Source organism: Ochotona curzoniae, unplaced genomic scaffold (assembly GCF_017591425.1).
Source record: "Ochotona curzoniae isolate NIBS_2020 unplaced genomic scaffold, NIBS_Ocur_1.0 scaffold_3223, whole genome shotgun sequence".
Taxonomy (NCBI): domain Eukaryota; kingdom Metazoa; phylum Chordata; class Mammalia; order Lagomorpha; family Ochotonidae; genus Ochotona; species Ochotona curzoniae.
The window spans coordinates 3,787,086-3,811,062 of record NW_024467108.1 but is presented as its reverse complement, the minus strand read 5'-3'; the positions used below and the strand labels follow the sequence as shown (position 1 = coordinate 3,811,062).

The 23,977-nt window shown below is 45.7% G+C and overlaps 1 protein-coding gene across 1 annotated transcript in view; it reads right to left on the bottom strand.

Annotated features, from left to right (window-relative positions):
* Positions 1-4,994: 4,994 nt before the first annotated feature.
* Positions 4,995-23,977, bottom strand: part of MRPL48 (mitochondrial ribosomal protein L48) — a 52,004-nt gene continuing 33,021 nt past the window's right edge. The window contains exons 5-8 of the mRNA XM_040964399.1: positions 22,742-22,911; positions 8,452-8,554; positions 6,271-6,360; positions 4,995-5,285 (exon numbers count right to left, since the gene is read on the bottom strand). Coding sequence (XP_040820333.1) covers positions 5,211-5,285; positions 6,271-6,360; positions 8,452-8,554; positions 22,742-22,911 — 438 coding nt within the window. The 3' untranslated portion in view covers positions 4,995-5,210. The remainder of the gene's footprint in view (positions 5,286-6,270; positions 6,361-8,451; positions 8,555-22,741; positions 22,912-23,977) is intronic.

Below are 23,977 nucleotides of genomic sequence, written 5' to 3'. Positions count from 1 at the left end.
TCTTTCTTTCTTTCTTTCTTTCTTTTCCTCCATGTCTCCCACACAGGTGCAGGGTCCCAAGGCTTTGGGCCGTCCTCCATTGCTTTCCCAGGCCACAAGCAGGGAGCCGGATGGGAAGCAGGTCTGCCAGGATTAGAACTGGCATATTGGATCCTGGCGTGTTCAAGGCAAGGACTTTAGCTGCTAGGCATTGCGCTGGGCTCCCTCTATTTTCATAGAAGCATATTTAATCCAAGACATACCCATCACCTGGACAGCTCTTCTTGACTGCCATACCTCAGGAAGACGCCTGAGATCTTCTGGTTGTCTTTGGAGACCAGACAAAACACCAAAGTAACATCAAGATGGAAGCCAAGGTATTTCAGAAAAACAGTGCAATGCTGAGAATACTTGGCTGCCAGAGAGCTCTATGTGGGGGTACTCCAGAGAACCAGGGTGTAGGTAGAAAAATAGCCTCTTACTAGTGTGACCCAGGAACCTGTTTCTTCATCTGTAAAGTTGGGAAAATACCAAAACCTCCGAGACAATCCATATGAAGTAGAGCCTAGTAAAAGCTCAGTAATGTTAGATACAAAACCTCGCTGACCCGTGCACAGCTACTCCCACGTATGCACAGGTGCCTGTCCACATACACACACCCTGACAGACGGATGTGAGAACAACAATGAACACATCCCTAGCACAGGCTCTACCCCAATGAACAAGAGTTATTTTGCATGAGTATGGATGTGCTGATTCTCAAAATGGGAATGTTAGAAGTCACCTGTACTAGCAGTCCTCAGGGTAAACCTGCACCAGCACCGTCAGCATCGCTGACATGTAAGAAACACAAAAACCAAACCTTCATTGAACCTCACTGTTTATTCTCATTAAACCTCAGTTTTCTTTGTACAGTTGGAATAGTCTCTTCTAGGGATTTCTGTTAAAATAGTTAATTGTTCAGTATATAAAGTTTACCTCAAAACACAGGCAGTGGTTGGAATTTGGCTCTTGGGCAGCTGTGTGCTTACCCCTGACCAGGGTCAATTCTCATTTGCCTAAGTTTATTGCTGACACTCTGTAACCTTGACCCAAATACCTAGGACAAACCATTCACTATTCCAACAAAGCTTGTGTTTTTACTGAGGTGGACAAAGCTGATTCCATTTGGAGAGTTTTTCCATTTACTAATCCAAAACTTCAGTGACTTCTCTGTGGAGCTTTTGCTTATGTCATGAGCAGCTATCTTCTGCAGGACTCCATGGCAGGGTTTTTTAATGGGGAGTGCATGCTAATGGGAGAAAAAGAAAAGGAGAAGGTTCTTCAGAGAACTAGAATCATCTGACTTTATTCTTGATGTTTACATAGCAGAGAAGGATGCCTGCCCATGTGTAACGCTGATTAGGATGGGAAGGGTCAAGGAATGGCGGGAAATGGATGAGACCAGTTTCCAATTTTCTTTTTCTTCAACCTCTATCTGGGGGAAAGATGGGAGAGACTAGGAGAAGCCACACCCAGCATCCTAACTGCATCAGTACCCAGGGATGGGGGACAGCTACCCGATGCCAACCGTGGAGCATGCTTGGAGGGTATTGCTCAAGTGGTTTTGATAGTTCTGGAATGCTGTTGATTTCAATGCTCCAAGAATAAGGAACTCATTCCAAGGTCCATTGGCTGACATAGTCCACCTTATAGTGTCAATTTGCTCAGATACTTGCTGTCACCACTTGGCTGGGAAAGTTGTCCAATTTGTTCTGGCATCCATGGTACTAGATGTTCTCTGCAGGTCTCGATTATTTTTCATGTCCCCTATGTGCATCTGGGCATGACATCCACTGCACAGGCTTCAGCACCAAGGAGGCCCAGTTCTACAATCTGACCACAGATGCTGTGATTCCCCCCATGATTGGAGTTTTGAATCTTGCAGTTCAGTTGGGAGGGTTCTGAAAGAAACCTCATCTGAGGTGACCCCATACGTGATTCTTGTGTGTGCCAGCCAGTACAGGATCCTGCTCAGTATGTCAATGTCACCCACATCAGCCTACACAACACTGGTGGTTGCAATTGGTGGGTCAGTCCTATCTCTTGTCCCATCTCTTAGCAAACCAATGGATGTTGTGGCCCAGCCCAACCCTGCCCACACACTTGGGCTTCATGTGCACTAGCAAGAACTGCAGTTTAATCTGAGCGACCCTTGATAATCCCCACTAGGTCTACCTCAAGCCCTGGTTCCTGCACATGATTGTGTGCAAGACTGGTACAATCTGTCCTGTATCCCTTTCGGCTTTTGTACACACCGGTGGGTGCTGGATTCTAGCTCAGCCCGACCAACCCCACTATCCAGCCCACACTTATGCTGGTGGGTGCTATCACCTATCCAGCTAGGTCCACCTCTAGCCCTAGTTCTCATGTCACCTGTGGGAGCTGCAGTCTGTCAGAGAGGTGCCTAAAGTTTCTCTATTGGGCCTAATTCCATTCCTGAATTTTGTATTTACCAGGTTGTTCTAAAGTCTAGTTTGACAGGATTTGTTCCCAGTCCCAGCACTTGCCAGCTGATGCTGTGTCAAAGCCTGACCAGCCTGCATTTACTCTGGGTCATGCATACACCAATGGATATGGTCACTTAGTGCAGCCTGACTCTTCCCCCAATCCAGTTCACATGCAAGCCAATGTGTGTTGTAGCCCTGCTCAGCCTGGTCTTCCCTGGTCCCAGTTATGCTTACCAGCAGGAGCACTAGCCCAGGAGTCTGTGCTGCCTCACTATCAGGCTCATTCCCCACCCAAGCCGGTGGGTGGTATGGCCCGATTCATCTCAGCATTCTTCAGGGGATTCTACAGCCTGGCCCAGCCCTAATGTGAAATGGCTGATGTTGTGGCCTGTCCTGCACTCTGTCCTGGTTTTCACAGTTTTCACATCTGCCAACGGGTGCTGTGAAATGGTTCAGCCTGGGATGTTCCCAGACCCAAGCTACACATAGGCCAGCAGGTACTGTAACCTGGTTTGGTCTGATCTGCTCCCAGCCTTATTTCTTGTGCTCACTTGCAGAGTTCTCCATGCTCCTCCATCAGGCCACCTCCCAGTGGCAGATCTCGGGCACACTGGTGGGTGCTTGGACCACCCTGACTTGGCTCACCTCCTGTCCTGGCAGGTACAGTGGCCTTGCCCAACTGGCCCAGACCCATTCTGGCTCTTACTGTTGGGTGCCACAGCCCAACCCTGCCTGGTCCACCCAAGACCCAGCTTTCACATAGTTCCACCAGTGCTGAGACCTAGCCAAGCCTGTCCTATACCTACTCTGGCTCCTGGGAGCACCAGTGGGTGCTGGAGCCTAGCACAATTTGGCATACTCCAGACCCAGCGCATACCCTTGCTGAGGCATACTGTAGTCATATCCAGCCCATTCTAGTTCTTGTGCTCACCAGTGTGAACCATAACCTAGCCAGATGTCTCCTTAGCTCCTTGATCAGGCCTGCTCACAGCCACAGATCTTGCTCGTGCCTGGCATACCGTCCCCCATCTTGTCCTTTGCCATTGGATGTTGTGGCTTCGCCTGGTCTGTCTCAGCCTGCTCCTAGTTCCAACTGTCACTGGTGGGTGCTGCAGCCCAGCCCTACCCAGCTTTCCTCCATCCTTGGTTTTCATATAAACCAGTAGGTATGATAGCCCAGCCTAGCCCACACCCCATCCTGGCTCCTACACATGCTGGTTTGCTATGGTTTGGCTCATCCTTGCCCGGTTCACCCCCGACCCCAGCCCATAACCAGCCCACAAACTTGCCGACAAGTGTAGCAGCCCTGCCTGGCCTGCCCAACAACCAGGCCTGAATCATATGCTTAGCAGTGGGAGCTACAGCCCACCAGGGATGTTCCCCACCAAACCCTCTCCCAGACCCAGATGGCACATGTACCAGTGGGTAGCAAGCCCATGCCTGAAATAGTCTGCCCCTGTGTCTTGGCCTCTGTGTGTACTGGTGGATGTTGCAGCCTGGCCTGCCCCACACTTTATTCTTGGGTGCGCCTATAGGTGCTGCACCCTGGGCCAACCCAGCTTGTTTCCAACCCCAGTACCCATGAGTGATGGGGTTTCATGGTCATGCCTAGCTGAGCCCGTCACCCCCTCAGCTGTTGAGGAAACTAGCTGGTAGTCCCACAGGGGTGAGCCCACAATCCCCCACAGAATCTGCCTCCAGACCTGGCTCTCTTATGCTCTGGTTAGTGCCATGGCCCAGCCTAACGTTACTCATCCCCTGTTCCAAACTCACTAGCAGGTACTGTGATCTAGCCCTGCCAAGTCGGCCCCCAGCCCTAACTTTAGTTTGCACTGGTGAATAGTGATCGGTGGTGGTAGATGCTAACTAGCCCAGCTCAAGTCTCCCATGTGGGCAGGTGCATTAGTCTTGACTCAGGAAGGTACTCTAGCTTCCCTCCTCCAAATTGCTTTGTCTTATCCCTCTTGCTTACCTGAACATATAGTGCCTTTGTGACGGAAGTCCCCAAGCAAGAAGTCATTCCTCATCTGTAATGTACTTCCTCAGCAGTCCCCCTCCCATACATCCTATACCCCCTTCCCTGATCAATCTACAGCCTTGCACCCACAAGCACATTGACTCACCAGCCTAATCTTCTGGCAAGATGGCATGCTGGCCTGAAGCCCTGCCCACCCACCCACGACCCCAGATCCAGTCCTCCAGCACACAAGCCAGCCTTGGACCCTACCCCTCTGCCTAGCCAGGACTCAAGTATGATAATGAGTCCTCAAGCCCAGTCTACCAGCACACCACACCAGCATTCCAGCCTGAGACTCTAGAATTCCTCCCCACCACAATGCCTTGGACCCAAACATGTGTAGGATTCCCCAGGACCCCACTACTCCACAGGTCCCCAGCATGAGCTCCCAAGTGCCTGGAGGCTGCCTAGGCACCAAACAAAAGCAAGGTGCCTCTAGAATCTTCTATAGATCAGGATGGACTGTCTCTACTCTCTGCCCGCTACCCCCACACCAGCAATAGCACCAGTGATGACAGACTTTTATTAAATGAAGGACATTGAGGGTTAGCTTGGCAATAAGTGGTGAGAACTGGCAACACACCCATGGGAGAGGAGATACTCCTGGCTACAGGAATGGGTAGTTAGGGATCAGGTGCTCCTGCCTCCTGCCTGACTCTGATGCTCAGGAAGCTCCTCTCCTTGGCACTTGCCATCATGTGCTGGCATGGATGCATGCACAATAGCTAGTTCAATTTGGCCAGTAATTCTTCCAGTTCTGGCCGAGCTTTGAACCGTCCCTTGAAGTCTTCTTCGGTATGCTGGAGAAGAGAAGAGAAATGGGTAGGGATTACTGCAGAGCTTCTAATTATCCAAATATGCAAACATTTAAGAAGGCCCATCATCCTCTGTGAAGAATGACTCAGATAAGACTAACTTTTACTGAGTATCTAATGTGTGCCAGACTCATGTTAGGTACCAGGGATTCAAAGCTGAATCAGGCTTACTGATTCAACTGGCCTTAAACTCACCATCTGGTGAAAGAAGCTAGACATATATTAAGTAATATAAAAATGCTGTGAGTACCACAACAGAGGCATTTAAAAGAGAGAATGTCAAAACTATCCCTTTATTATAGGAAATTTTTAATGACTGAATATTACAAGTCTGCCTGACCAGTTCATTCTCTTTCTGCTCACAGATCTGTGGGAAATTCAAACAGCAGTAGCAGCGACAAGCATACACTGGGAACCAGGGACGCTGGATGAAGCAGAGGACAGCCGACTGAGACAACCCAAAGTATCTGAGTCACAGGAAGGATCATTCTTGCAAGCGGACCCTAACATTCAGTCCTCAAGCTGATGTTCTCAGCATCCTGCCGTTTTCCATACCTGACCACACGTCCTTCTGACTGGCCTTTACCAAACATGCCAGTCAGGTGATAGGGAAGCCTTGAAGGACATTCAGATTTTAAATCTGTGTTCAGATTTAAAGCTGTGCCAAGTTCTTTCTGCTACCCAACTGCCTGGAAGGAGAGAATTGGGAGTGCCAAGGGGTCACTCATGATACCAGGACACTGTGGCAGCGTCCAGCTCCTGATGTCCACAAAGCATCATTCTTGAGGCCTCAGAAGGGCCAGTACACTGCCCATGGTACCACCAGCCTGCACCTTTCACCTGGTCACTATGTAGGCTTAATTATCCACATTTCTGTTATTCCCAAAGCCAGGTAGCCCAGATGTTTTCAGCTTAATTTTGAGCACAAGCAGGTGGTCACCAGTGGGCTGCTTTTCAAGCTGGCACCTACCTCCCTCACGGATAATCTGACTCCTTCAGGAAGATTACCCTGGATTATTTCCAAGAAGATGCCTGCAAACGTGGCACTCAGACCGCTGATCTGCAGAATAAAAGGAGAGGCTCTCAGAAAGGGCTCCACAAGGCAGGAGGTCAGGCAGGCAAGCACAGACTCCAGTGCTGCTCAAGCCCTGTGCGTGGAGGGCGGACACCCAGCGCTTGCCTGCTAAGCCTGGCCTTTGCAGGTCTTCTCTGGCTGTTTGTTTGACAACATCTGCATCTGTAGGCAGAGGATGTCACAGCTGAACCAAGAGACTCTCAGGTTCAGGCTGAACTCCCGATTTACCTCAGCGCCCATCCCCAGAGACCAGAGCCTGACTGGCATCAAGTACTGTCCTGAGAGGCCTGAAGGGAGTCCAGTAATGTGGTAGATGCGGGTACAGGAGGATTTCAGCACTTGCAAGAGAAGAATCTATGCAATTCAATCAGGTGAGAACAAAGAAAACCCAGAAGTAACATCTGGGTGGAGTCCTAGAGAAAACTGGATTATACTAGAAGCATTCAACATAAATGTAGAAAGTTTTAAGGTAGAGAAAACAGCATTCAGTAAAATGGGGGAGGAGGAAGTGAGTAGTGTGGTGTAGTGAGTTAAGCCACCACCTGAGATGCCTGCATCCAATACTAGAGTGTTTAATTCAGGTTCCTTCTGATCAGCATCCTGATAATGCACCTGAGAGCAGCAGATAATGGCCAAGTGCTTGGGCTCCTGCACTCACATGGGAGACCTAGATGGAGTTATTAGGTCTTGGCCTCAGTCCCGACATTGTAGGCATCTGAGGAGTGAGTAATCCAAAAGATGAATGGTCTCTTCCCATCTCTTCCTGTCACTCTGCCTTAAATAAACCTTAAAGATTTTTTTCTTAAGATTTGCTTATTTATTTGAAAGTAAGTTTATATATATACATACATATCTATGTTATATATATATATGGAGAGAGAGAGGTCTTTGGTTGCTGAGTTCACTCTTCAGATGGCCACAATGGCCAGGGCTGGGTAAAGCCAAAGCCAGAAGCCAGGACCTTCCTCTGGGTTTTCCACATGGGTGATAGGTACTGAACCACTGGGCCATGTTCTGCTGTATTTCCCAGGCCATTAGCAGGGAGCTGGATTGGAAATACAGCAGCCAGGACATGATTCAGCACCCACAGGGGATGCCAGTGCCATAGGTGGTAGCTTTACTTACTATGCCACAGTGCTGGCCCCTAAATTTTTAAAGAAATAATAATAATAAAATGCAGATGCATAACAACTTTAGAGAATTAAGACTAGTTCCATCTATGGCCAGAGTGAACCTATAGTTCAAACTGTCCTATATGTCTCAAATCCATCGTAAAACCTGTCATATAATACATGCCTGATAAAGTTAAAGCAGCAAAGATTGTAAGTAATTTAGTTGTTTTTAAAATTAACATACTTAGATTTAAGGTGTTACTAGCGTAACATTCTTCTCATTACATTGCTGATACACATTTTTTAAAGATTTTTTTAAATTGGAAAGTCAGAGGTACTGAGAGAACACAGAAAGGAAGATCCATCCATTCATTCACTCCCCAAATGGCCACAATGGCCGGAGCTGTGCCAATATGAAGCCAGGAGCCTGGCCTCTTCCAGGTCTCCCACGCCGGGGGAAGTGAACCAGCAGGTGGAAAATCTTTGTCCCTCTTTGTAACTCTGATCTCAAATCAATCAGCAAAATTTTTTTTAAAAATCCAAAAAGATATGCAAGATTGTATAAAAAAAAGAGGAATGCCAATGCCTTGATAATAAGCTGTCTGAACTGATGTAGCCCAGCTACCTGTGGGTCATCAGGTGAAATCCAGCAGACTGGACTGTTGTGACTGGGTGTTGGGTTTGAAGCTCTCAGCCAACAGGTGAGGGCTGCTGTTACCCCTGTCTGAGGGTTAGGTACATAATGATGCTTTAAGACCAGAGGAATGAATGAGATTGCTCCAGTGGAAGGTGATGTAAAAGGAAAAATGGAGGGGTCAAAAACTGCACCCTGGAGAACAGCAGTATTCCAGGGGCAGGAGAAAGGAAGAAAGGGGTATAGCAGAAGGGGTGGGGTGGGTGTGAAGGGGAGTAGACAAAAAAACTAGAAGAAGCAAATAGATTTCTGTTCTCCCAGGGTGCCTACCTGAACCACTCGCTCATGTGTAGTAAGGACTGAGTCCAGGAACATTTTGTTGCCTTGATCCTGCAGCTGCAGTATCTCCATGGTTTTGGTTGGCATTGCGTAGCTGTGGGAAGGAAGAGCCGGGAGGGTTCATTTGAGCCAGCAGCCCCACTTTTACCTGGGCAGTGCATGAGCACAGCCACCATGGCACGCTGTAGCTCCTGGAATCTGCTGTCAGAAGCAAAGTAACCATGTCCCTCTTCCTCCTCCTGACGTCTCTAGACCTGCTGAAGGAGCAGGCCATGCTGAACACCTGTCTGCATCTCCAGCCATGCTTAATACATTACTCAGAACGAAGTCTACCGATTCTAAAACATTTGCTGTGAAGAATAGCTACTCCTGAAAGAAAGCAGCTCTCATTAGGTGTACTTGGGAGGCCTGCCCTAGTGTCTCCTCTGTCCTGAAGAAATAGGGTATGAATCCCTGTTCTCCCCAGGTTGAGGAGTCTTTGTTTGTTGTAATCAGCTTAGCAGATCTACTCTCATACTGCAGTGAGAACACTGGGCTTGGAGTCAAGTTTGTCCTTGCCACTTGGCAGCAGTATCTACTTTGGTAAATTGCTTCCCTTCACATACTGACAGGATTACTATCGGGGATTTTATCAGCAGATGAGAGTGAGGACCAGGTGTCATGAGAAGAGGACTGGACTAATGGCTACACAGAAATGTATCATCATGTCATGCTCATCATAGCAAAAGTCCATCACACTGAAAATAACATGAAATATTAATAATGATATTAGGACTGAATTTTCAAGTTTCACAAAGTTTCATCATTGAATAGCAAGAATCATGGCCTTCTACAGATGACATTTTACCAAAGCAAGTTTAATGTCACAGAAAGTGGATTAGAAACAGAGTAGTCTTGGACTTAAATACTGGCTCTGTCATTTGGCACTTCTTGAATTTGGATAAAGCAGTGCTTTGTGTCAGTGTTAAAGCTGAGCTTTAATGAGAATCCTAATCTTCTTTGTAGTTCATAATGGTGACACACTGATTGTTTTTTTTTTTTTTTTAAGATTTATTTTTATTATTTTTTCATTGGAAAGGCAGATATACAGAGAGGAGAGACAGAGAGGAAGATCTTCCGTCCGATGATTCACTCCCCAAGTGAGCGCAACGGGCCGATACTATGCCGATCCGAAGCCAGGAGCCTCTTCCGGGTCTCCCACGCGGGTGCAGGTTCCCAAAGCTTTGGGCCGTCCTCTGCTGCTTTCCCAGGCCACAGGCAGGGAGCTGGAAGGGAAGCGGGGCTGCCGGGATTAGAACCGGCGCCCATATGGGATCCCGGGCGGCAAGGGGAGGACCTTTAACCACTTGCGCCACCGCGCCGGGCCCGACACACTGATTGTTTAAAGGAGCTCATATAAGTGGTCTGCCTGCCATGGTATACCTTGCTCCCATAAACAATCGGTAGATGCTAATTTTGCAGTCTCTCTCACATAGCCACTAAAGCATCCCCTCCCACTTTTCAGCACACTCTCTGATATCTTCTTCCAAGTCCCATATAATAATAATTTCCTGATTAAAAAAAACGAACACAATCAAAGACTTCTTGTGGCAAATTAAATGAATAAAGTAGTTAGGTAAAAGCTTTCATGAAAGCAAAAAGCACTCTAAAATGTTGTTTTCCTCTAAATGTGAAAAAGCAGATGTTGCAGATGGGACTGAATGAGTAAATCGGCATGCTCTATCTCATGATTAATCATGTGTTTTATTCCTCTATACTGTGGCAAGATTGCATGGTTATTTATCCAACTCACACTGATGAGCAGACTCTCCTGTCCCCAGCACCACAGCCTATACCTTCAGGATGCTCACTAGGAGAGAGCACCTTGGAGAGACAGGGAAATACATAAACATCCGCCCCATGGCAAGACAGACACACTCATTGGTGTGCGCACATATTTAAGGATGAGAGGGGGAGAACAGCAGGCCTCCATGGTGAGGGAGAAACTTACCAAGATGTGAAGAATGAGTGGAGACATCTGCCTGGAGGGCATTCTGAACAAATACACTGGTAGCAACACAGGCAAGGAGGCTTGAGAGGCCTTCACAGAAAGAACCAACCAGACACAGACTGATCAAGAAACACCAGGACTCTGGTTATGGTATCAAGATGAGGCCCCAAGGGGTCAACAGGAAGGTCAACATCACCACACCAGCCAAGTGACCCAAGGAGACAGTATGTTTATGAGGATGGACACCGGGGTCTCAGATACTCTCTTCCCCCCATATATATGCTAGCAGGATGGCTTTTTTTTTTTTTAAAGATTTATTTTTATTATTTTTTTATTGGAAAGGCAGATATACAGAGAGGAGAGACAGAGAGGAAGATCTTCCGTCCGATCATTCACTCCCCAAGTGAGCGCAACAGCCGATGCTATGCCGATCCGAAGCCAGGAGCCTCTTCTGGGTCTCCCACGCGGGTGCAGGTTCCCAAAACTTTGGGCCGTCCTCGACTGCCTTCCCGGGCCACAGGCAGGGAGCTGGAAGGGAAGCAGGGCTGCCGGGACTAGAACCGGCGCCCATATGGGATCCCGGGTGTGCAAGGCGAGGACCTTAACCACTTGCGCCACCGCGCTGGGCCCAGGATGGCTTTTTTAAAAAAAGATTAATTTCACTTGGTCCAGCATTGTGATACAGTGAGTTAAGATGCACATATGATATTGGCATCCCAATTCCAATGCAGTACCCTGCTAATGAACCTGGAAAAGTGGCAGAAGCTGGCCCAAGTGCTTGGGCCCCAGCACCCATGTGACACAGATGAAGCTCTTAGCTTCCACCTGGTCCAGGCCAGGCTTTTATGGCCATTTAGGGAGTGAAGCCAGGATGGAAGGTTAATAGAATTTCTCTGTAGAGAGAGAGAGATAATCTTCCATCCACTGGTTTACTACCCATATGGCCCCAATGGCCTGGACTGGGCCAAGTTCAAGTCAGGAGCCTGGAATTCCCTGAAAAACAAAAATTTTTTTTTTAATAATTTATTAAAAAGTAGAGAGATGAGGAGAGGAAGAAGTCTTTCATCTTCGGGTTTACTCCACAGATGCTTGCCCAAGCCCAGGATCGAGCAGACTCACATCCTGAGCCAGGAGTTCCATCGGGTTCTCCCATGTGGGTTACAGGGGGTAAACATCTGGGCCATCTTCACTGCTTTTCCTAGGCCATAATCAGGGCACCTGTGTCCCCTTTTCTTAAGGTTTACTTATTTTTCTTTTTTTTTTAAAGATTTATTTTTACTTTTATTGGAAAGGCAGATACACAGAGAGGAGGAGAGACAAGAGAGGAAAATCTTCTGTCTGATAGTTCACTCCACAAGAGGCCACACCGGCTGGAGCTGAGCCAATCTGAAGCTAGGAGCCAGGAGCTTCTTCCTGGACTCCCACGCGGGTGCAGGGTCCCAAAGCTTTGGGCCGTCCTCCACTGTTTTCCTAGGCCACAAGCAGCGAGCTGGATGGGAAGCGGGGCTGCCAGGATTAGAACTGGTGCCCATATGGGATCCCTGCGCCGATTCAAGGCGAGGACCTTAACTGCTACGTTATCACGCTGGGCTCTAAGCTTTACTTACTTTTTGGGGTTACTGGGGGAGACAGATTTACAGAGAGAAGGAGAAACAGAGAGAAAGAACTTTTGTCTGCTGCTTCACTCCCCAAGTGGCCACACAGCTGGAGCTGAGTTGATCTAAAGCCAGGAGCCTAGAGCCTTTTCCATGTTCCCCATGCAGGTGCAGGGCCCCAAGGCTCTACTGCTTTCTCAGGCCACAAGCAGGGAGCTGGATGGGAAGCAGAGCAGATGTGATATGAACTGGCACTCACATGGGATCCCAGCACATGCAAGGCAGGAATTTAGCCACTAGGCTATTGCTCCAGGTCCCACTTGTGTTGTTCTTGCCAAACTGACACTCTGCAGCATGTCGGGCTAATTTTTGATGTAAAATGGTGGGAAAAAAATCTTAGGCAAACAGTTTAAACCACAAGTCTTGTCACAGGTAAGTCATGAGATCAGTTGTTTGTATTTGCTAAAATGTGAAAAGAAGGGGAGGGAGGATGCTTTAGTTCTGGCTGTACTCTGATCACGTCAAAGTAGAAAGGGCCTTTTAAGTAGTAAGAGTACAGGTGATTTTTCTTAAGTGTCTGTGCTTTTCTGTACTTTACAAAAATTCTGTGCCATAAATTTTACTTGAACAGTAAAAAACAGAAGAGAAGAAACAATTGAATTTTGGAGGCAAATCACCTGGCAAGGGACAAAGGGGTCCTGGAGGACTTGGAATCTATAGATTTCACTTTGTGTGAGTTATACCTCAATTTTAAAATTTTAAGTAGGTTAAAAGTGCAGCCTCACAGGGCCCAGAGCTGGGTCAGCTCCAGGCTCAGCTCCAACCAGAAGCTGCTGCCTGATGATTAGGTTCTCCCCAGGCAGCTGCACAGCAAGGGGCGCAGGCGAATGTAGGAGCTGCAGCAGAGGGCTCCTCCTCTGCTCTCCCGGCGGGGGGCCGCAGCTGCAGCAAAGCAGACTGATTCCAGAACAAAAGCCAACACCCTGCTTTATAGCCCGGGTCCAACACAATGTGGCTTGTCCCTACCACCACCACCACCATTGCTCCTAGAAGAAAATAGATCAAGGTGAAATAAAAACCAGAAGGAAAGAATGTCATGCCTGAAAAGCTGGGCAGTGAGAATGCCTAAGAATACCCTAGTCTGGAAATTGTGCATGGAGGTGAGCTGCTTAAAAACAAACAACTTTTGGGCCCAGCGCAGTGGCCTAGCAGCTAAAGTCCTCACCTTGAACACACTGGGTTCCCATATGGATGGCAGTTCTAACCCCTGCAGCCCCACTTCCCATCCAGCTCGCTGCTTGTGGCCTGAGAAAGCAATTGAGGACGGCCCAAAGCCTTGGGACCCTGTACCTGCATGGGAGACTCGGAAGAGGTTCTGGGCTCTTGGCTTCAGATTGGTGCAGCTCCAGCCTATGCAGCTACTTGGGGAGTGAATCATAAGATGGGAGATTTTCCTCTCTGTCTCTCATCCTCTCTGTATATCTGACTTTCCAATAAAAATAAATAAGTCTTTAGGAAAAAAAACCCAGCTTTTTATGCTCTGAGCTATCTGAAGCAAAGAACCAGCAAAGAGACACAATGCAATGTGTCTCCTATTCATTCTGCTACTCTAGGAAACACAGCCATGCCTGTCAGAACTCCAGCCATGTAGCATGCTTTTGGTGTTGTCAGACATAATAGGAACACCTGCATCACAGTTTAGCATGCCTGGTTTTGAGTCTTTGCTTTGCTTTCTTTTTTTTTTTTTAATTTATTTATTTTTATTACAAAGTCAGATATACAAAGAGGAGAGATAGAGAGGAAGATCTTTTGTCTGATGATTCACTCCCCAAGTGAGCGCAATGGCCACTGCTGGTCCGATCTGAAGCCAGGAGCTCTTCCAGTTTCCCACACAGGTTGCAGGGTCCCAAGGCTTTGGGCCATCCTCGACTGCTTTCCCAGGCCACAAGCAGGGAGCTGGATGGGAAGTGGGGCTGCTGGGGTTAGAACTGGTGCCCATATGGGATCCCGGGCGCCCATATGGGATCCGTGCACATTCAAGGTGAGGGCTTTAGCGTCTAGGCACGCCAACGGGCCCTGATTTGCTTTTGATACCAGTTTCCTGCAAATGATTACTCTCAGAGCAGTTAATGGTGCAAGCACATCGGTCCCTACCACCCCCCCTGGGGAGAACGGGATTGATTTCTGGGCTCCTGGCTTTGTCCTGGCCAGTGCACAGCTACTGTGAGCATTTGGGGAGTGAACCAGTGAGTGGGAAATGTCTCTCTGCTTCAAATAAATTAAAAACAAATCAACAAGGACTGTATTCAGGATTTATTATAATTTTTTTGAAAGTCAGATTTATAGAGAGAAGAGACAGAGGGAAAGATCTTCTGTCTGCAGAAAGATCCCCAAGTGGCTGCAACAGCTGAGGCTGAGCGGGTCCAAAGCTAGGAGACAGGAGCTTCCTCTGGTTCTCCTGCGCTCTAGATGCAGGGTTCTAAGGCTTTGGGCTGTTCTCTACTGCTTCCCAGGCTACGAGCAGGGAGCTGGATGGGAAGTGGAGCAGCCAATATACAAACCAGCGCCCTTATGGAATCCTGATGTGTTCAATCTGAGAACTTTAGCCACTAGGCTATGGCTCTGGGCCCCAATAAAAAATTTTTTAAAAGACCTCAGTCCAAATCAGTAAACATATACTCAGTGCCTACAACATATCAGATACTAGACCAGGTCTTATGGTCAATCCACCAATGAAGACAGACATATTCCTTTCCTTGAGGAGCTTCATGACTATTAGGAAAGAACAGTAAGACTCAGATGATTACCAAGGTAAAGAATGCATACTCAAGGGGCCAGCATGATGGCACAACTGGCTAATCCCTCACCTGCAAGTGCCACTATCCCATAAGAGCACCAGTTCGTGTCCCTGCTGCTCCACTTCCCATGCAGATCCCTGTTCATTATCTGGAAAAGCAATGGTGGATGAACCAAACCCTTAGGACCTTGCACTTGCATGGGAGACCCAGAAGTTCCTAGTACCTGGCTTCAGATTGGCTCAGTTCTGGCCATTGTAGCCATTTGAAGAGTAAACAGTGGCTGGAAGATCTTTCTCCCTTTCTTTCCTTCTCTCTGTAAACCTGCCTTTCCAATAAAAATAAATAAATGTTATTAAAAAAGAATGAATATTTGAAAGGGAAGTTATAGGCCTTATATTTTTCTTACATAAATAACATCAGAACCCACTGTAAGGAAAGTCTCATTCAATATGATGCAGTAGTGGTTAGGTGAAGGGAGGGAGAATATAAGCTTTAGGGAGCATATGCAAAGGTTCTGAAGTGAAACACAACAAAAATAAAGCAAATGCAATTGGAAAGAGAGAGGTGATGAGAAGTGTGAGTGAAGGCGAGAGGCAAGCCCAGGCTGTGGTGCACCTAGCACCATGATCCTAAGAGTGGGCAGCCATGGAAAGGTCTTAAGCAGAGGAGTGACACAATCCCATTTCCATCCTAGAAAGATCACTGCTTAATGGAGAAACACTTAGAAGAACTGAAAGTTGGAAGAAAGAAGAGTGGGTTCAAATCTAGACCTAGCCACTTAGTAGGTACACAACTATAGGAAACCTTCCATTGTATTCATAAGAGTGGCAGCCAATAACTGTGTGTAATCTGAGCCCTTTAAACACATTTGGACTGGAGCCTTTTTAGATGGGTACTTTTAGTATCGCTGTTGTGTAGAGGAGCAGCCAGGGCACAAGGAGGCTAGCTGAACTGCCCAGGATCGAAAGGCAGGCAGCCAGGCTCAAGGGCTGATGCTAATTAAAGTGAGAATTGTATACAGGGAAAGTCAAAAAGGACTTTCTCAGAGTGCCTCGCTGACAGCAGTGTTCAGCAAGTGTTACCGCCTTGCTGCCTTCACTCAAATGCAGCCAGGGCATCTTGGTTGGGTTTAAAAACAGCCTCTTTAAAAGGAGTCCTTCTGAAAAGTTAAACCACCCTTCCAGGGAAGAGATCTCCTGCAGGGTAACAGGAACAGTCTGAGTGACCTGTAATGTGTCTTTGCCTCCACATCCTCTGAAAAGCTATCCTGCCAGCTGGAAAAAAAGTCCTCATTTATTGTTAATGACAAATAATACTATTCAGAGTGTTTTCTAGACAGTAGGCATGTGTGCTAAATGCTGTCTTAATTGTTGTTTGGAATGCTCAGAAGTAAAAATACTGTCATCCTTGTGATGCAGGTGAAGAAACAAGTTCAGAATTTCCCCAAAGTCATACACCTAAGCTCTGGTAGAGCTGGAACCTGAATGCTGGCAGTCTGAGCCTGCACTCTGAATTTTTGGCTTCTTGTGATTGCAAGTGTGGGTCACAGACCAGCTGCCAGTGAGCAAACTGCCAGGAGCCCAGGATGCGGCAAAAAGCAGGCAACAATCACTAACCACACTGCTTAGTTTAGCAACTTCTCTTCTGGGAGCAAGACTGAGTTGCCACAGGAAGTGAGGCATTAATCCTGCTGTTCTCAGAGTGGCACTCTGAGAAGCTCTGCCTTCTTGTACCACAGTCCACTTTATGTGATAATCACAGCTATCACTGCATGTGTGTGTGCACTGTGCATATGGGTATACTTCCTGAAATCAGGGAGACTTCTAGTGCGGACTATCTCATGCATATCTGTCACACAGGAAGCAAAAAAGACTCAAGCAACATTTCTAGATTGATTAACTAAAAGCACTTGGGTTACATTTTAGGAAATGCATCCCACCTAACAATTCTATAGTCATATTCAGTAACCTCATACTCTTTCAATAATGACTGAATGTCTCCCATTGGCAGGCCTTGTGTTAGGCGTGAAAGAAACAAAGCTGCAGAGGCTGGCATGTGGAGCAGTGGGTCAAGCCAAGACTGTGATGCCAGCATTCCATATGGGCACCCACGTGGGAGACCTGCAAGAAGCTCCTGGATTTGGCCTGGCTCAGCCATAGCTGTTGTAGCCATTTGGGGAAGTGAGCAGCCAGAATTAGAACTGGTATGCATATTGGATGCTGGCGCTGCAGGCGGAGGATTAACCTTGAGCCCCAAAGAGGACCATTTCTATTTTTTTTTAAGATTTATTTATCTTATTGGAAAGGCAGATGAACAGGGAGGAGGAGAGACAGAGAGTAAGATCTTCCGTCCAATGATTCACTCCCCAAGTGGCCACAACGGCCACTGCTGTGCCGATCTGAAGCTAGGAGCCAGGAGCTCTTCCAAGTCTCCCATCTGGGCCGTCCTCGACTGCCTTCCCAGGCCACAAGCAGGGAGCTGGATGGGAAGTGGAGCTGCCGGGATTAGAACCAGCATCCATATGGGATCCTGGCACGTTCAAGGTGAGGACCTTAACCATTACGCTATCGCGCCAGGCCCAAAGAGGAGCATTTCTAATACACATCACCAGATTTCTCATCTGTTTGTTCTTGGTTAACAGATATATTTTTCGCTACAGCTGAACAATGGCAAACAACTGCCATTCTATGAATATATAATTGTAAAAAAAAAAAAAAAACCTCAGTAGGAATGAAGATGGCAAAAATACATCTGCCAATATGTTTTATACTAAAAAATTTTAAAAAGAGGTATCAGTGCCAAAAGGCATGTAAGTGAAAGACATACCAGCTAAATTATAGACTAGAAAATTGCTAGGAGCCAGCTCTTCCCTTGATTGATACGTGTGTACACACACATATATTACTGCTCTCTGATGATGTCACCTGTCAGTTACAAACAGCTGATGCATTGGATTTCAAACACTGTAAGATATATGTGTACTATGTTAAATTTTGTATTAATATTTTAAAAAACAAGATAAGTTATAGGTTAGGAGAAAGTATTTACAAAGCACATATCTAAAAAGGAACTGCTATTTAAAAATACATGAAGAGTGGTTAGGGCCACACCCCATATTAGAGTGCCTGGGTTCAGTTCGCAGCCCCTTGATTTCAGCTTACTGTTAGTATAGACCCTGGAACACAGAATGGAACTAGAGTTCCTGGCTGATGGCTGCAGCCTGCACTAGCCAGGCTGATGGAGACATTTGGAGAATAAACCAGAGAATGAGAGCTGTGTTAGCCTGTCTTTGTAGTAATTAAGTACATGAATTAAATAAAGTCAAACAGAGATGTTATCAAAGAAGATATACAGATGTCAAAAAAAGCACAAGATGTTCATCATCATTATTTATCAAAGAAGTAAAAATTCAAACCACTATGAGAGACCACTATGTACCTATTAAATAGCTCTAAAAAATTAACAATACCAAATACTGACCAGGATTAGGAGTTACTGCAACTCTTAGATATTGAGGGTGGAAAATAATAAAATATGGAAAATAGTTTGGCAGTTTCCTATAAGGCTAAACATAAACTGACAACACAATCTAGAAATCCCGGGCCTATGCAATTATCCATGAGAGATGCACAGGAGATTGTTATGGAAATGCTCACTGTGCAGCTTTATTCACAATCACTAATACTGAAACTAGCCCTAACACATACGAACAGATAAGCCAACTAAGGTCTCGTCATTCACTGGATTACTACCCAGCAATAATATGCTTAGAAAAACGTGTAAACCCATATCCATGGCAGTGTTCTTCACAGTAGCTAAAATGTAGAAGCATCCATTAGTTATGGATAAACAGATAACCAAAATGGATGTTGTACATATGATAGAGTATTATTTAGCCTTAAAAAAGAAGGAAATTCTAGCACGTGCTGCAACACCAGAACACAGGGGCCAGGGCCAGGGAGAATGGGAAGTTACTATTGTACAATGGGTTCAGAATTTCAGTTTTTAAAAAAAGTTATGGAGATGGATGATGGTTATACAATATTGTGAATGTATTTGATATCACTGAACTGTACCTGTATTTATTTTTATTTATTATTTATTTCAAGGGAAAAGAGGAATATTCCATTTGCTGCTTCAGTCCCCAAATCCCTATAATAGCTGTGAGCCAGGCTGAAGGTAAGAACCCGGAACTTAATGTAGGTTTTCTACGTGGGTGTAGGGAACCAAGTACTTGGATCATCACCTGGGAGACAGATGCACACTAACAAGAAGACAGATTCAGAAGTGGAGCCAGAACTGGAACACAGGTACTTGTAACAGCACACAAGTGCCCGAAGGAGCAGCTCAGCCTGCATGCCAAACACCTGGCTGAACCTTACCTTTTGTTTGTTTTGAAAGATGTTTTTAGTAGAATTTTGCAAAAAGACTTATTTGTTTTAAAAGTCAGAGTTACAGACTCGGTGCAGTAGCCTAGCAGCTAAAGGCCTCACCTTGCACAAGCTGGGATCCCATATGGGCCAGTTCTAATCTCGGTGGCCCTGCCTCCCATCCAGCTGCCCTGGGAAAGCAATCAAGGAGGACCCAAAGGCTGGGGACCCCATACCCACATGGGAGACCAGGAAGAGGCTCCTAGCTCCTGGCTTCGGATCAACTCAGCTCCGGCCATTGCGGCTGCTTGGGGAGTGAATCATTGGACGGAAGATCTTCTTCTCTTTCCTCTTCTCTGTATATCTGACTTTCCAATAAAAAATAAAATAAAATGAATCTTTTTAAAAAAGAGAGTTATACAGAGAGAGGGAGACAGAGGGAGAAAAAGATCTTCCATCTACTGATTCACTCTCCAAATGGCCCCAACAGCCAGAGCTGGGTCAGGCCAAAACAGCACTTCTACATGGGTGGTAGGGGCCCAAAAACTTGGGCCATCTCTGCTGCTTTTTCCCAAGCCATTAGCAGACAGCTGGATTGGAAGTGAAGTATCCAAGACAGGAATTACTGCCCATATGGGATGTCAGTGTTGCAGGCAGTGGCTTCTCCTGATACCCTTTGACAGCTGGCCCCATTTTTTTTTTCTTACATTAACAATAACTATACATATTTATGGGCTACCCTGTAATAATCCACTACATGTTTCTATTATGCACTGGTTAAACCAGGGTAACCAACATTACCCCTGCTTCAACATTACCTTATGATTGGAGCCTGGGAGCTTCTGTCTTCTGTTTGCTTTTAAAGAATATAACATCCTTTTGTGAACTACTGTAACCCCACTGCGCTGACACTGGGAACTCACTCCTTCAATCGTACTCTAATTTGGTAGCCAATATTTAAACTCCTTCTATCTCCCCTCTTCCTCTCCCAACCTCTAGTAATGACTATTTTGTGTTCAGAACGAATTTTATTTTTTTCTTCAACATATGAGAACATGTACTTGTCTTCCTGAATCTGGCTTATTTCACTTAACATGGACGTCCAGTTCATCCATTCTGCTGTAAATGATAGGATTTTATCCTTTCTTATGGCTGAATAGCATTCCACTATGTACATTTACCACATTTTCTTTATCAGTCCATTTGATGTTAGACATCTTGGTTGATTCCATATCAGGAATACTGTGAACAGTGTGTTATATAACAAACATGGCAGAACAGCTATCTCTTTGATACAATGACGTCATATCTTGGACCTATACCCAGTAATGGAATTGCTGGATCATATAGCGGTCCTATTTCTAGCTCTCTTTTTCAAAAAAAATATTTATTTTTATTGCAAGTCAGATACACAGAGAGAAGGAGAGACAGAGGAACACGGGTGCAGGGTCCCAAGGCTTTGGGCCATCCTCGACTGCCTTCCCAGGCAACAAGCAGGGAGCTGAATGGGAAGCAAGGCCACCGGGATTAGAACCAGTGACCATATAGGATCCCGGCGTGTGCAAGGCGAGGACTTTAACCACTATGCTATTGCACCAGGTCCTTATTTCTAGTTCTTAAAGCAATCTTTGAACTGTTTTATGGTTCTACCAACAATGTGTAAGTGTCCACTTTTCTCCACATCTTCATCAGCACTTACTCCTTCTTGTCTGTTATAGCTAGATAGTCTATCCAAAAAATGTAATGAAAAAATTGGAGATTATATGTGGAAAAAAGTGAAATTAGAGTCCTACTTTTTAATCATATCAAAGTCAATTCAAGATGGATCAAAGACCTAAAAGTTTAAGACTTGAAACTACTATAATTGCTAGAAAAAAAAAAAGAGAAGCACTTTAAAACATTGGAAAAGAACTCAAAAGAACAGACAACCAAAGAAAAACTAGACAAATGTGGTTTTATCAGACTAAGACAATTTTCCATGGCAAAGGAAACAATCAACAGATTGAAGAAACATCTAACAAAATGGCAGAAATATTTTACAAGCTACACATACAACAAAGCATTAATATCCAGATTATACAAGAAATTTAAAAATCTCAACACAAAACTAACCAGTTCAATTAAGAAACTGGTAAAGGATCTAAATAGACATTTTTCAAAAGAGAAAAAACTAAATGGCAAAAAAATATGTGAAATATTGCTTGGTATAACTGACAGAAAAATGCAAAATAAAATCACGATGAACTGTACCTTTTAATGATTAATTTATTTATTTTGAAAGATGGAGTTATAAGGAAAGAAGGAGCGATATAGAGAGGGAGAGAAATCTATTTGCTGCTTTACTCCCCAGATGGCTACAGTGGCCAGCACTGGACAAGACTGAAGCCAGGAGTCAGGAGCTTTAGCCAGGTCTCCCACATGTGTGTGGCAGGGACCCAAACACTTGAGCCATCTTCCACTGCTTTCCCCAGGCAATTAGCAGGGAACTGGAAGTAGGGCAGCTAGAATACAAACTGGTGCCAACATGTGGGGCCAGCATAATAGGTAGCAGTTTTACCAGTTCTACCACAATATCAGCCCCTTTTATAATGGTTAAGGGAGCAGGCTTTTTTTTTTTTTTAAGACTTATTTATTTTTATTGGAAAGACAGATATACAGACAGGAAGATCTCCCGTCTGATGATTCACTCCGCAAGCAGCTGCAATGACCAGAGCTGCACCAACCCAAAGTCAGGAGCTTCTTCTGGGTCTCCCACACAGGTGCAGGGTCCCAAGACTTTGGGCCATCCTTGACTGCTTTCCCAGGACACAAGCAGGCAGCAGGGTGGGAAGGAGGGCTGCCAGGATTAGAACTGGCACCCATATAGGATCTTGGTTTGTGCAAAGTGAGGAGGACTTTAGCCGCTAGGTCACCGTGCCAGGCCCCAGGCTTGTTTTTTGCTTTTTTTTTTTTTTTTTCTTGAAAGGCAGATTTACAGAGAGGAGAGACAGAAAATGGCTGCCCTAGCCCAGAGCTAAACCAATCCGAAGCTTGGACCAGGAGCTTCTTCCAGGTCTGCCACATGGTGCAGGGTCCCAAGGACTTGAGGCATCCTCTATCTCTTTTTCTTGCCATATATCCAGGGAGCTTGATTCAAAGTGGAGCAGCCAGAACTGAAACTGGCACGCATACTGGAAGCCACAGCACTAACCCCACTAGTTCTCTTATGGCTGAGTGTGGAGGCATTGGGCTCTGAGCCCTGAGTGTTGTGGGCATCTGGAAAGTGGACCAGCAGGTAGGAGCTTCTCTGTCTCTATATTTCTACTTCTTTGTGTTCTAATAAATTAATTAACTTTTGAAGTCAGTTAAAATGACAAACTTTAAGTAATATGTATTTTGTTACAATAAAAAATAATAACTTTTAAAAGCATTAATGAATCTCAAATGTGTGGTACCAAAGGAAAAGAAGGAAGACACAGAGAGTTATATACTGTGTGATTCCATTTGCATGTTATTCCAGAGGTGAAAACATAGGAAATTAAAACATACCTTTCTTCGACCTTAATAGAGAGATGGTTGCAGAGGTTGTGAATGTACTGGGCGTAGCTCTCTGCCAGGGTCATGTCATAGGCAGTCAGGTGAATGTTTAAAACCCCATACTCATAATCTGTCCCCAGATTAATGGGTCTCACTTCTACTTTTCCCCTTTTCTTCTTGGGCTAAAAAGAAAAAAGAGAGAGAGAGAGAGAGAGAGAGAGAAAGTAAACCAAAACACCATACAAGAGATTCTAATTATACCATCTTTATATTTTTCAAATAAGCTGATTTAACATTTTTTCTCTCAGATTACCTCATCTACAAGCTGAAGTTTTCCAGGAAAGGAATGGGTCATTTCTTCTTGCCAGTCTGGACTGTGACATCAGCCAGTGCAAGGACAGAATGATTCTGTCACAACATCAGTCAATGGTCTTTTGTATCCTGGCTACTCTATTCCCATTCTAACTCTCTGCCAGTGGCTTGGGAAAGCAGAGAAAGAAGGTCTAAGTACAGGCCTCTGCCACCCACAAGGGAGACGTGGAAGAAGCTCCTGGCTCCTGGCTCCTGCCTTGGGCCTGACCCAGCCCTGGCTGTGGTTGTGACTTGGGGAGTAAACCAGCAGTTGGAAGATTTCCTCCCTCTTCTTCTGTAACTCTGCCTTCTGAATAAATAAATAAATCTTTAAATGAGAAGAAATGAGGAACATATTTATGTAGTGATATGCTAAGGTCTTTTTGCTGCTGGAAGCTTTTATTCAGGTCTTTTTGCTTTTAAACATTTACTTGAAAGGCAGTTACAGAGATGAAGAGACGGAGATTTTCCCATTCACTGAGTCACTCTCCAAATGGCTGCAAGAAGCCGAGAGGCAGGATCATCTGCATCTCCCATGTGGGTGCAGCCACCCAAGTACTTGGGCCATCTCCCACAGCTTTCCCCAGAGCATTAGCACAGAGCTGAATCAGAAGTGGAGCTGCCAGGACATGAACTGGCACCTACAAAGGATGCCAGCCTATAACAGGCAGCTTAATTCACTACCTCACAGTGTTGTTCCCTCCTTTCCACATTTTATTTTTAAAGACTTATTTTATTCTTATTTGAAACAGTCACTGCTGGCTCACTCCCAAAATGGGTGCAACAGCTGGAGCTGAGCTGATCCAAAACCAGGAACCTTCTGGATCTAGCACATAGATGCAGGGGCTTAAGAACTTGAGCCATCCTCTGCTGCTTTCCCAGGCCTAAAGCTAGGAG